This window comes from Schistocerca serialis, chromosome 2 (assembly GCF_023864345.2).
Source record: "Schistocerca serialis cubense isolate TAMUIC-IGC-003099 chromosome 2, iqSchSeri2.2, whole genome shotgun sequence".
Taxonomy (NCBI): domain Eukaryota; kingdom Metazoa; phylum Arthropoda; class Insecta; order Orthoptera; family Acrididae; genus Schistocerca; species Schistocerca serialis.
In genome coordinates this window covers 503,174,209-503,187,806 of record NC_064639.1, presented here as the reverse complement: position 1 = coordinate 503,187,806, position 13,598 = coordinate 503,174,209, and the positions used below count along the sequence as shown (strand labels likewise).

Sequence of the window (13,598 nt, the reverse complement as noted above, 5' to 3'; positions counted from 1 at the left end):
TAATGAATCACATTTTATCGAGTGCACCTGACGTTTGACTCCTGCTACATCCAATAAAACTCAAACGTTCTTTAACTGCTTGTGATTACAAGGAATGGAGAAATATTAGGCAAACGATTTCAATTAAATTTATAAGAAATGGAGACGTATATTAATACAATGTGTAGCAGAGTATATGAATCCTGTACGAATGTTTACGAATCCTCTTCGTGCTGTATATTATCTGATCAAAAGTGTCCGGACACTAAGTACTGCAGCGTTGACCACTAGATTGTCCAAGAGGCAGACGCGCCAGTATAAAAGGATGCAGGGAGCATTGCGTTGTGAGCAGAATTGTTCGCTTAGGAGAACTCAGTTGATTCGAACATGAACTAGTCACTGGATGCACCTGAACAAAGAAAAAAAAACATCAGGGACGTTTCAGCCCTTCCACAGCTGCCCAAGTCGACCGCTGGTGATGTAACTGTGAAGCTAGGTGAAAGAACAGCAGCAGTTAAACCAAGATCAGGTAGGCCTCATACACTGACGGACAGGGAGTGAGTAGGGTGGCTGTAATGAATCGCATTAAATCTGCAGAAGGAATCACTTGTGAGTTCCAAAGTGCTAACAGCAATTCAGCTTGCACAATTACTGTGATTAGGAAGTTAAAAAGTATGGGGTAGAACTGTCGAGCGGCTCATCACAAGCCACATATTTCTGTAGTTCATTCTAAGCGTCCCTTGAGGTGATGTAAAAAGCGACGCCAGTGGACAGTGGATGACAGGAAACAAATGATCTGGAGTGCTGAATCACGTTATATTCTGTGGCCTTCCAGTGTAAGGCTTTGGGTTTGACGAGTGCCTGTGGAATTTACCTGCGATCATGTGTGATACTAACAGTGAATTACAGTGAAGCTGTTGTTACTGTATGAGTGTGTTTTTCGTGCTGTGCTTAAGAAAATGTTAAATGGGGACGATATAAACACGCTTTACAGCATAGTGTACTACATACAGTAGGGGATCAGATCCCAGATTATGGCTGTTTGTATCCACCCTGTCATACAGCAGCATCTATGAGACAATGGTTTCCTGAAATGGACTGTCTGCCCAGGGACCCGATCTGAACCCAATGAAACAGCCATGGGATCAGTTAACTGTTGACTTTGCAGCAGAACACAGCATCACTACTTTCTGGTTTCGTATCTAGAGAAAGAATGGGCTGCTACTCCTCCACAAACATTCAGACACACTGAAAGAGTCTCCAGCAGAGTTCCAACCATCATTAAGGCGAAAGGTGGAAGCACCACGAACAACTGTCCAGATACTTTTGATCAGATAGTGTCCTTCACGTTTTCTGTTGGATCTCATTTTGCATTTGACAGATCTTTTCATTGGTTTGGCGAACACCTTAGTGAAGCCTCCTCAAGTGAAGTTTTTGCATGCTATGAATGAAGTTTCATGTCAAGAGCCACAGAAATTCACTAGTACAGAAATTCAGTAGCACAGGAAGCTTTCTCTCCTAGGAAGCTTTCATATTACTTAATTAATAAGGGTTCAGATGTTGGTTACGCTTTCTGGCGATACTAAGCCCTGCTGAGTGGCTGGTTTTCTGGTTGGCTGTCCAGGTTGTCGCTGAAGAGGCGTCAGTCTGGGGGCGGATCCTGGGATGACGTGGTCCACACAGGCCCTGGCGGCGGTGCACACACACTGCTGCTCGAGATGAACGTTGGTGACTGCGCTTCTCTCTGGCGGGACTCTGGGGAACTGCTGCCCAACACCGTCAGTTTCTCTGCCTTCAGGCTTGCCAAGAAATAGGAACGGCAAGTGGCTGTTCTAGGGAAACGGAAAGTGGCACTGGTCGGCAAGCCCACATTTCACTTCACTGACGTCACTAATTCTTTGTGTGCTTTAGTATATTTATCAGATAAAATAGAATGATTGAAAACTTCTGGCAAAGGCAACCCTTCGAAGAATGAGCTAAATTCTTTAAAAAAATATCTACACCTCTGTCCATTCTTCTTATTTGACATCTGATATAATCTACTAACTGCACACATAGGATAAAAATCTCAGGCCCTAGTTACCATATTCCATTTTATTCTTGCTTATTTTTGTGCCAGTCAGTTAAACAAGGTCACAGTATATTGGCGTCAGTTAAATCTCTGTCATTGTTATCAGTAAAAATTGATCCCGAGCAACTAGTGAGGGAACGTCGACTAGGCAAATTCAATACAGCAGTTGCACAAATTATTATATCTGCCCAATCTGCTCAATGCTTTTATGAACAGAACTGTGATATGTTTCTTCCCATCCTGTGCCACATTCCGTTTCCTATTTGGCAGAAATATTGTACATTATCACTGCCACATCAATCTGTCCTGTGCTTACTGCACAAAACTAGAGGCTTCTAAAACTCTCACTCACAGTTTAAAGGGTGAATCCACTCATTTAAACTGTAAGTGAAAGATAAATGTCATTAAAATACTTTGTACTAAATACTTAGCTGGAAACCCTCTGATGAGATCAAATATTGTTCCTAATCTGTGATAGTGTCAAATACGTTGTACTAAGAGAAAGAGAGAGAGAATTCTATAGACTACAAAATTCTAGTCGGGTCTCCACCTTCTGGGCCTTCAGCTGACTGCATGGAATGCACTTCAACTTATCACAGCCTCACACTACGCATGTCCCTGCTAATACTACTTTCACTGTTGGCTCTGTGGTGGACTACACGTATCGTCAAAAGGACACTGTTTTGGCAACACGGGATGTACTATCACATGAATGTGTTGTGTTTTGTTAACATTTACCTTCTGGTGTAATTTCTTTCTTCTGTCTCCTGTATTTTGATTTTTTTCTTTTTTTTACCTTCAAGTACAAATAAAGCTCTTGGTTCTATGAGTTGTATAAATTTTTTATTTCAAATTCATATTACCATATCATTATCTTTTTCATTGTACATAATTCTATCACTAACATAACTGTTTTGTAGATATTATTTTCCTGGGTTCTGTTCTTATAGCTTCTGTAGATAAAGTTTTCCTTTTTTTTAACATTATGTAGAGGAAGAAGCTTGTGCACCCTTCTTTCTTCTTTCTTGTGATTGGAGCATACTTTAGATGGTAAGTTGTAATACTGTACTGTATGTGTATTCTTTCTGTTACTTATCTTTCATATTCCTTGCTACTTTTTTTCCAATGGGAAATCAGGGTATTGTGGTGTTGTAAGTGTTCAAAAATTTTTTCTTAATGTTGTCTTGTTTCATTGTGTCATGAGTGGATTTCATCAGTCCAGACAACACTCAACTACTAATTTAACTTATTTTTGTTTCTGTATCTAACACAAATTTGTTATTATTTGTGTTTTAACCAAAATACTTGTACTAATGTTCACTGCGTATGGATAACCTTTTTTCTGTTATATTGCTTCAAGAAGTAGCATACAAGTACACTTTTTAGAATGGTTTTGTCAGTTATCATAGAGTCAGTAGTTTGTACTTCAGTCATTTATGTTTCAAGCTTTTTCAACCTGTGTGAACAGGCAGAAAAAATGTGACAGTGGATCACGTTTCATGAAACAATTAGAAATTTCCTTGCTGTGTTTATAGGTTGCATGACAATATGTTACATTTACAATAGACTGTTCAATTGTTGCTCCTTTCTTTAGCTCTGTAGCTCCAAAAAGATTTCTCACTACAGTTTGCAGTATGTAGTAGCATAATTTTCTTTTGTTTATACACAAATATATAAGCATAGTTTCTATGTCTCTGCTTAAGTTCCTATATTTTCTGTACTGTACTATCTGAATAATTTTTCGTGAGTTTTTAAATAATCAGTACTGTGTAGATATAAAAGTAATTAAGTGAGTTCAGTGACTGAAATGATACTTCCATCAATTAGGCCTACTCACATCCTTTTGCAGTCAAGTGACCTTTATAATACTCAGAGAAAGTTCCTTATTGTTCAACATAAATGATTTATTTTTATAGTAATAGGTAGTTATTAGTAGTAGGGTATCAGAATCAAATTATTTTTAGTGACAATTGAATAACACAAAATCTGCTTGAACATAAAATGTTTATATTTAAAGCTGGTAGGTGTGCGAAGAAGAAACAGTGGGTCTATAGTCCACATAGTCCGTTACTTTCAGCTTCAGATGACATCTAAGTTCTGAACTCTGCATTTTACAAGGAGAAAATAACAAGTTTTGATAAAATATTTTTGAGTTTTGTAGGGAAGATAACAAATCAGTTTTTGCTACAATATCGTTGTCTTCTTTAGGTGCTGCTAGCAGTGATCTTACATGCACTTATAACCTGTATTCCAAGCAGACCATGAGGTATTGTTGCTGTTGCACCTCTGTTTGCTGCCACATTTGTGACAGTATCCAAAATTCTTTTTCATGAGATTTTTTTTCTGCATACAAGCTTTTATTCCATGTACTTACATCCCTTAGCCTTTTCAAATATGAGATCATCCTTCACAGTACTCAAAGAAGACAATAAAGTTAGTTGTTGAAATATTATGTGTAAAATTGGAACTTCTAACTCAACTGGAAACCTGAAAATGTAGCATCAATCAGTTATTCCAAGAAAGTCTAAGAAAGCAAGTAAAGTTTTAAGTGACTCAGTATAACAGAAACATTTTCAGAAAAATGAAAGTTTGCTGGGGTTCCAGTTCTATGTCACTGTTTACTTTCAATTTGCTACAAGCACTACTTTCTGTGATATGAATTTGTTACCAACTCTGACACTGTAGTTTAATTTATATTTGTGTATCAAGGAACAGTAACACAAACAAATGAAATGAAAATTGGACATGATCTGTTTTCCCTTGTGTAAGCACTCATATACTGGCACATCTGCTGTGTTCATTCATTTCCAAACATGTTAGAGCAACAGGCAAATTTCCATGGAAATGGTCTTAACAGAACCTCTGTTACCCAAAAATTGTTACATTTTATACACATCATTAAAAATAAATTTATTTGGACAGAATTTATACAGGATAAGATAACAGAAAGTTTTGAGGAATGCTATAATTTGGAAATGGTATATGTCAGTAATTGGCAAATTTCTGTATGCAACAATAATGCATCTGCACAATTCCTGTTCCTGTTTACTGATGAAAATGAAAGTTAGACTACATTCTTTATATTCTGAAATCACCTTCGTCTTCTTTATACACTACATCATTAATATTACATTCAGTGTTCCTGTTTCTTGTTTAATGTAAATCTGATGTATTGCTCTTGTCCTCTTGTCCTATTTGCTCTCTTTGTTGCTGTTATTCAACAGCCAGCAAAACTGGGCACTGCATATGGTGTATGGAATCTTTTTGTTCTGATTTCAGTCTTTATCTGTTAACAAAAGGTATAAAATGTGTTCCATCATTGCAGCTTACATATTTTAATAGACCTAGTTATGTTTTACAGTTCTTCTGTCTGACTGATATCTTTTATTTTCTTTATATTGTCAATGATCGTACCTGCTTTTTTTGATATGAGATTACTAGCCACATAATCAATATTTGCTGCTTTATTTTAGCTACCTTATGATTTTACGGTATTATCATGGAGCAACAAGCTGTATTATCATTACCATTGGTCTTTATAATTTGTATTAGGTTTAGTGCATGTTACTTTAACTGTTTCTTTAGATCCTTGCAAATATCTTCTGTGATACAACAACCTTATTAGTTATGTTGATACCTCCCTGTGTTATAATTATCACCATTCTCACAACTAATACCCCACTTTCTTTTCTTTCACCCTTCATTGTGACAAATGTCTGTGATACTAAGTTGTTAATCATTCTGCTACTACCCTCTTATACATTTTTGGTAATATGTGCATATGGCAGAGATTCAGATTGTGCAGTGAAAGTAAATTGAGTGCAGTTGTGAGTTGCTTTATTAATCTACACCAGTACCTTCTTAGTACCTTGATCAGGATTAGTAATCATCATTTGCTACCATGATTAATACGATTTTTCCCCAAAATAATACAGTGAGCTTTAAGTTGTTTTAAATTTTCAGTTCCTTCTCCCTGAGGCCCTTATTTCTCACATATGATGTTGCACAAGTATTGTTTTCTATTAATTAGTGAACAGCGACACAATACACACTTTTTTGCTACCTGTAATTTTGTGGTTATCATTCTATTTCATTGTAGGATGAAACTAAAACTGTACTCATTTAATTTCCCTTTTACTGCTCATCTAGAATCAACTTTCATTCTTCCATATTACAATGTCTATTTCTTTTAGGCTCTCTCATATCTAATCTTTTGTCTTTCCTTCATTTTCATATTTTCATTTTGTTCATTTCTCTCTTTTATTCATTCCCAAACTTTACCTGTATGGTAGTTCATTTTCCATTTCTTCTCTGATGTTTGTTATAATATGATTACTCCTAAATGTTTCCCAAGAGTACCTCTTATTTTTACAAGTTCATTTCCTACACTGCTTGTTCTTCATCTTCTACTCCTTCTTCTCTGTCTTTTATGTTCACCCTGTGTTTTGTCTCCCACACCATCATCTTATTTCTTCTGTGTTCTAGATTATCTTACACTGAAAAGCTATCTTACAAGTTACACAATGATTCTCACTCATTTATTTTTCAGATTTCTGCAATATACCCGTCTCTCTCTTGTCTGCCTTTTCTTTTCTACTTCCTTACACTTTTATGCCTCTGATTAAGAAAGCATGCATGCAAACTGTCTGCACATGTATTCTGTAGCAGTTATTTTGCAGGGAAGCAAGATGTACTGCAGACTACTATATCTAACCCTACAGACAAAAGAAAGAATAGCCACATTTGCTGTCACATCGAATACTAACATGTCACTGAAATGTTGCAATTCGGCCTTGCTTATCCACTACCTCACTGAGGCTCACTATGTATACACATATTGTTAAAACCACAGCACAACAATTAATGACACCAATTTGCTGTCAGGCTTCTGATACAGCATTTTTCATCTTAATGCACAAAGTTACGTGGTTTGCCACTGGATAATAGCCAAGAGGATTATAAACTTGAGCATAAAAAAAGTTATACAGGTCTTACTTTCACACATAAAAGCTTAGTATTTTGAGATACCACTGCAAAGAAGAACCTATAGGCATGATGAATGGTCAAATGATACAGTAATAAAGTAGGTATATCCATTAATAAAACAAGTCACTTGTTTGCAAATTGCCTTTCACAAGTGTCATCATGTGCATTTTGAAATATGTCCCCTACATAATTTAAATGCTAAAAGTCCCTTAGTAATTGTATTTAGTTCAATGTTCAGAATTTAACACCTACTTTGAGTACACTATCCTCTATCCTCCGTGAAAGTAGTGTACAAAGCAACACACATCGACAAACTGCTGCTGGTTCTTAAATCTCCAGTATCTCGTATGATCACTTATTTCAAAGGGTTTTTTTCACTAATCTTCACTGATACCTGTTATATACCTCCTTTATCATTTCCTCTGTTGACAGAATGTGCCCCTTGTAGATTTTTTCAAATCTTATTTTCTGAATATAGTCAAAACTCTAGACCTCTCTGTTCCAAGACTTTTCCTCTGTTTTTTAGATTATTTCTTCCTCTTCCTAACTACTATGTTTGCATTGTTGGCCATAATGTAACGAGTTTTAATTCTTGTCCATGATGTTCATAATTTATTTCATTATTTTCTTGCATGTGACTTATTTTACCTCCTTGTTGCTACTTTTTTGTTTTGCATTTTTTATGATATCCATCACATTGTTTTGCTTCCTGCATGCCCACTTGTCATAACTATCTTCTTTGCTTTCTTTTTCTATTGTGCTGAAAGCTATATTGTAAAAGTTATTTTCTCCTATTGATTATGAGATCCAGCATAAAACATACATCACTTCCCTTTGTAATTGTTCCACAAATTTCTGCAAATATTTGTATTACCTATATTATTTACCTCCTTCCTTTCCCAAAATCCTTCATCCAAAACTCTATATTTTGTCTGTTCAAACGCTATTCCAACTTCAGACTCAGAAATTTATTCTATACTTTTTTATGCCTGTTCTCAATACACTATTGTAGATGGATTATGCTTCATTTGCCACTCTCTCATTTCTGCTATCCTCTGTGGGTTCCATACTCACTATTTCCCTGTATTTAGTATCACAGCTTAATCTTCCTGAATGCTAAATAACATACTCCATTGGTTAAATGTCTTTTTTATGCCATACCATTTTGACCACAATGTAGAGTTCAATATTACTGTTCTTTTATGTTGAACATTTTTTTCTCAGTCCAGTTAAATCTGAGTTCACAGTTTGTTTTGTGGGTAATTTCACACAACCTCTCTGCTCCATGTTCCACCTCTTTCATTAGAGACATATGTATTCACTGTGCACTATACTATGAGTTACATTCTTTGGTGTTCCCTACTGTTAAAATCCAGTCATCCTTCCTTTCCTTGCATGCTGAATATTTATTCTGACAATTTATCATCATCCTTCAGCTTTATTTCATTTTAACTGACAAGCATGTTTTTAGTTGCATTCTGTTTGCTTTATTGTGTCTCACATTTGTTATTAGCTGTCATTCATTAATTTCATTGCTCTCTTCCCTGTTTCTTACTTTCACCCTTTATCTCTCAATTTTATGTCTCATACCAATTCCACTTATATTTCATTAATAGTTTCCTTTTATTTAAATAGCACTATATCATAGTAGTAGCATGACATTACCCTTCATATCTATATGCATTTTTATGTATGCTTCCTACTCAATTATCATTCTTGAGAATGAAATAGCCTTTGCTCATGTTTCTTATCCTCTCTTCTTCTCTTCTCTGCCCCCTCATTGCAAACCCCTGAATGCCCCTGTATTAAGGCAACCACTTATTGTCACATTCTTGCCCCCATTCCCTTTGAGAATATCCTTAAGTTTTACTAAAATTTCCTATTCTTCTTTCACCTCTTTGCCTATCTCTGTGTTCATTCCATATACCAGCTGAATTAAGCTACTTAACATCTAATATACAGTTAAATATATACCTCCTGTTCTACTTGCATATTTTTATACTCTTGTGTATGTCCTCTTTCGGCAGATACGTATTTTATTGTCTCGAGTCCTTGTACCTTGCACACACTGCTTTTCTCCTTAATAACACCTAGATCATCCTGTTCTGTGCATGAATCTTGCATACTTGGTTCCTTGTTGCCAGGCTGCTGCTCCCCCTTCAATTTGAGTATGTTCTGATCCAAGTAGATTCGTTTTTTCTCATCTAATCCTCTTTTTTTTCTTTCGCCCTTCAGTCTACCCCTTTGCTAACATCTGGGCCATTATTTACCACAGCAACAAATCTTTGTGTTCATGTTAGATAAATGTTTTATATCTATTGTTATATTCATGCTACTCTTGAACATGCCCTTGCCCTTAGCCAATCCTTCTCTTCTTGTCTCCCATTCTGTTCTCTCACATCTATCAAACTTTTTCCACATTGGGACTAGTATCATCCAGAGTACTACATGTGATGTCTATGTACCTGTTCTCTCTTCTTTCCCTCTCATTCCTTTATCCACCTCTAACTAATCCAGGATTCTCCGATATACAGTCAGCTAATATCTCTTTTTTGTTTGATAAATCACTTCTACAAAAATATCAAATATTATATATTATTTCCTTTGAGCATGCATTCATCATTTGAAGGATCCATCATTATTAATTATTGTCTCCTCTTCTCTCTCTCTCTCTCTCTCTCTCTCTCTCTCTCTCTCTCTCTCTTTCTCTTTCTCTATTTCCCTCTCTCTATCTCTGTCCTGAAACCTGGAAGCACCCTACATTACAGGGTGTAATTTGTATGTACTTACTTGATAGAGTACTCTGTTTTGTTATCATATATCCTTATTCTTGAGCATATTCCTGTCCTTATTAGAATCTTTCTCTTCTTGTCTTCTGTTCTCTTCCTCTGCAGTTATATATCTCAGTGTATAATGCTAGATCAACATCAAATATGGATGTTTTATTTTGACATACACTGTGTTGTTATGTAACTTGTATTGTCTCGTTCCTTTGAGAACATTTCTGTTTATTAAGAAATTTCACCCTTCCAATCTATTCTTCATATTTCATCTTTGCCTTCATCTATACCTGTGCTAAGAAGCTGTTCTCCTACACACTTCTAAAATGATTACATTCTTGTTAGATACAGTATCTATATTTAGGTCTAAATTCATATATTGTTACCCTGAGATGATCTAAAAATCTTTAGTGATAGGAAAGAATCTGTAACAGCAAATGCGAATGCATTAATCAAAGTTAGTGAAGATGTAGGTCTAAGGATAAGTGAAGACAAAACTAAATACCTGGTTACTACTAGAATGCCAACAGCAGTAGATCAGGAAATGTTAAGAGTTGGAGACATTCTGTTTGAAAAAGTGAACACATTTAAGTATCTAGATGTGGATATCACTTCGAGAAATGAGATTGAATCCAAACTGAAGAAGAGATTACAGGCGGGAAATGTGTGCTACTTCTCACTGAATAGATTACCTTCATCACGGATATTGTGTAGGAATTTAACGATTAGAATAGAGAAAACTATTATTCTACCAGTTATGCTGTATAGGTGTGAGACTTGGTCTCTCACTGTGCAGAGAAGCCATTTCGAATATTTGAAAACAAAATTTTGAGGAAAACTTTTGGAGCAAAAAGGGATGACATTAGCGGAGAGTGGCAAAAACTGTGTAACAAAGAGGTTCACGAACTCTATTCAAGCCCTGACATAATCAGTATTATTAAATCACGTACGCTGCAATGGACAGGTCATGTAGCTCGAATGGATGAGGGCAGGGCAGCGCGCAAACTACTGGTAGGGCATTTAGAGGGAAAATGTCCTGTGGGGAGACTGAGGTGTAGATGGGAGGACAATGTGAAGGCTGATTTGAGGAGCCTAGGTATTGAAGGTGAATGGAAGGAAATAGCCCAAGACAGGGACAGATGGCGAAAATACGCTGCAGCGGTAATGGACCCTCGAGTCCGGTATGACCAGTGAGTGAGTGAGTGAGAAAGCCCTTATATTATGTTTCCAGTCCTCTTGCTTTTCTCTCCTTTGTGTGCCATTTGGGTAAAACCTGGATCATCTTGCATTCTGAAAAATGCCATAGTTCCTAAGTTCTTGCACCTGCTTCATTCTTTAATGTACCATCAGATCTTTGTGTTCTTGTTTGACTTATGTCTTCCTTTAACTTGCTGTATGGTATTGCTTTTGAATATGCACATGGTCTTGATAGATATGTTTCTTCTTGTTTCCCATTTTCCCTTTTTCCAACCATCAATCAAATCCCATGCTGAGGGTGATATCATGGTTCATTATGGCATGTGCCTATTATCTTTTGCTTCATACTTGCCTTCTTCCTTGTGTCAAATAGTTGCACCCACTCCCTTTAGCCTGCATTTCAGTTTTTCCCTTTTTTCCTTCTCTTTTCTGTTACCCCTTCATCTGCCTCCTGATAATCCCAGGATACACCCAAATATAGACATCTAATATATAATTTCTAGTTTGATGTGTGCCTTCTGTTATAATGTCATTTATTATTACTACTGAGTATGCCTACATCATTTGACAGAATCCTAATTCTTATCTCCTTTTAATTCTCTTTCACATTTTTGTTCTTTTAGTCTTGAAATGTGGTGCCCAACTATGTTATGTCATATAATCTCCATGTTGTTCTTTAATCCATACCTTCCATTTTATTATCAGATATTGTTATGGGTTAATTTAACTTACTCTAGTCCCTGATTGTTCCTTCACTTCTTGTCTACAATTCTTTTCATTTTCAGTTATCTGTCCATGTGTCTACACCTAGACCATACTAAATTATGAAATGTAATACAAATATTTTGTTTTCCATAATGGCTACCTTGTTTTTCTTGTCAAATTGTTGTCACTGTCTTTTGAAAACTTTCTTATCCTGCAGCAAATTCTACTCTACTTATCTCCTGTTCTTTGTTATTTATACCCCTTGTGTACCTTTGTGCTGACATGTCTTCCTTCTAATTCTTATTTTTGGTAAGTATGTTCTTGTTAAATATCAGTACAGTGTATGCCTTCTATCTTCCTTTCATACATTCATACTCTTCAACTTCTATTTATCTTTTGATTGATACTTTTATGCATGTTTCCAACCCTCTTCCCTTTAACCACCATCTCTCCCCCTTTGGTAACAGCTGGATAATTTTGTAGTATGACATCCAACCTCTATATTGATGATTAATATAATTTGTCTTGATTGATGTGAAACTGTTACTGAGGCTATCCAGATCTTCTAAGAAATTCTCTTCTTTCTTTTCTTCATTTTGCTTTTTTGTTTAACACCTTTAACCTTTCTTTACAACACCATTTAGTGTTTGTGATATTGTTTGATGCGTCACACCTTTTCCACTGTTGTATGACATATCCTTGAACATGCCCTTATCCTTCACACATTCTTCTTATCTTGGTCTTATTCACCTCTTTTCTACCCTTCTGTCTATTTCCATGTACAGTTCTTGACCATCTAGCATCATGGCATGTGATATCTATGTTCCTGCATGATACGTAATTTCTTTTCATTTAAAATGGTTACTGCCATTTCCTTGAGTATGCACTTGCCTTTTGATAGTATTTTCTCTTCTTCTCTCTTCCCTTTTACACCTCTATCTGTATCTGCTAAACCTAGGTTTCTTCCATATACAGACATCTAATCTTGACTTTATTGAAAGATTTATGCCTTCGGCTGCAAAGCCTGTTATTCGTACTGTTAATAACCCACTTATCATTTGACAAATACTTCATTTCTGTTCCACCTTCTCCACATTTTCATCTCTCCCTCTCTCTATATATATCTCTCTCCCTCGGCTCCCATCCCTCTCTCCTTCCCCCCCCCCCCCCCCCTCCCTCCACTCTCTCTTTCTGTCTGATGTAAAATCTGTATGTACCATCTAGTTATTTTGTTATGTACCAGTATTACTTCTCTTTTATTGCCATATATTGCTATTCTTAAACATGCACTTGATTTCTAATGCTTCTTTTCTCATTATCTCCCATTCCTTGGCCTTTTAGTAAACTGTCTGTTTGTGTGTCTAAACCTAGATACTTAATAATTATGTCATATATTCTCTATGTTATGTTTCACATCTACCTTCATTTTTACCATATTGATGTTCCTCTTTCCTTTAACAAATTCCACTCTTTTAATGTACCTTTCTTATTTCTTTTATAGCTTTACCTATACATGTAGTAACATATTGATCTACATATTTTTAACTATTGATTAAATTCTTGTTAGGTCCACTATATACCTTCAGCTCTACTTCTATACATCTTTGATGTTATTCTTGAGCATGTCCTTGTCTTTAGTCATATACTTCTGCTTGTGTTTCATTGCCCTGTATTATGGCAGATGGCATAATGCCTAAGTTCTTGTATTTGGACCATCCTTTAACAAACAGTCAAATATTTGTGTTCTTGTTTAGTATGTTTCTTTTCCATTTTAGTATGTTAAGCATAAACCTGTACGTTGACTCATAGTTTTCTCTTTGTTTCCTATTCTCTTCTTTTCCAACCTTCTGTCTAATCCTATACCCAAACCTAGATCATAC

General features: G+C 35.9%; 1 protein-coding gene across 2 annotated transcripts in view; it reads left to right on the top strand.

The window, feature by feature from the left end:
• Positions 1–2,879, top strand: part of LOC126457463 (uncharacterized) — a 29,691-nt gene extending 26,812 nt beyond the window's left edge. For both annotated transcript variants that reach the window (XM_050093754.1, XM_050093753.1), the window contains exon 3: positions 1,604–2,879. In XM_050093754.1, coding sequence (XP_049949711.1) covers positions 1,604–1,793 — 190 coding nt within the window. In that variant the 3' untranslated portion in view covers positions 1,794–2,879. The remainder of the gene's footprint in view (positions 1–1,603) is intronic.
• The last annotated feature ends 10,719 nt before the right edge of the window (positions 2,880–13,598 follow it).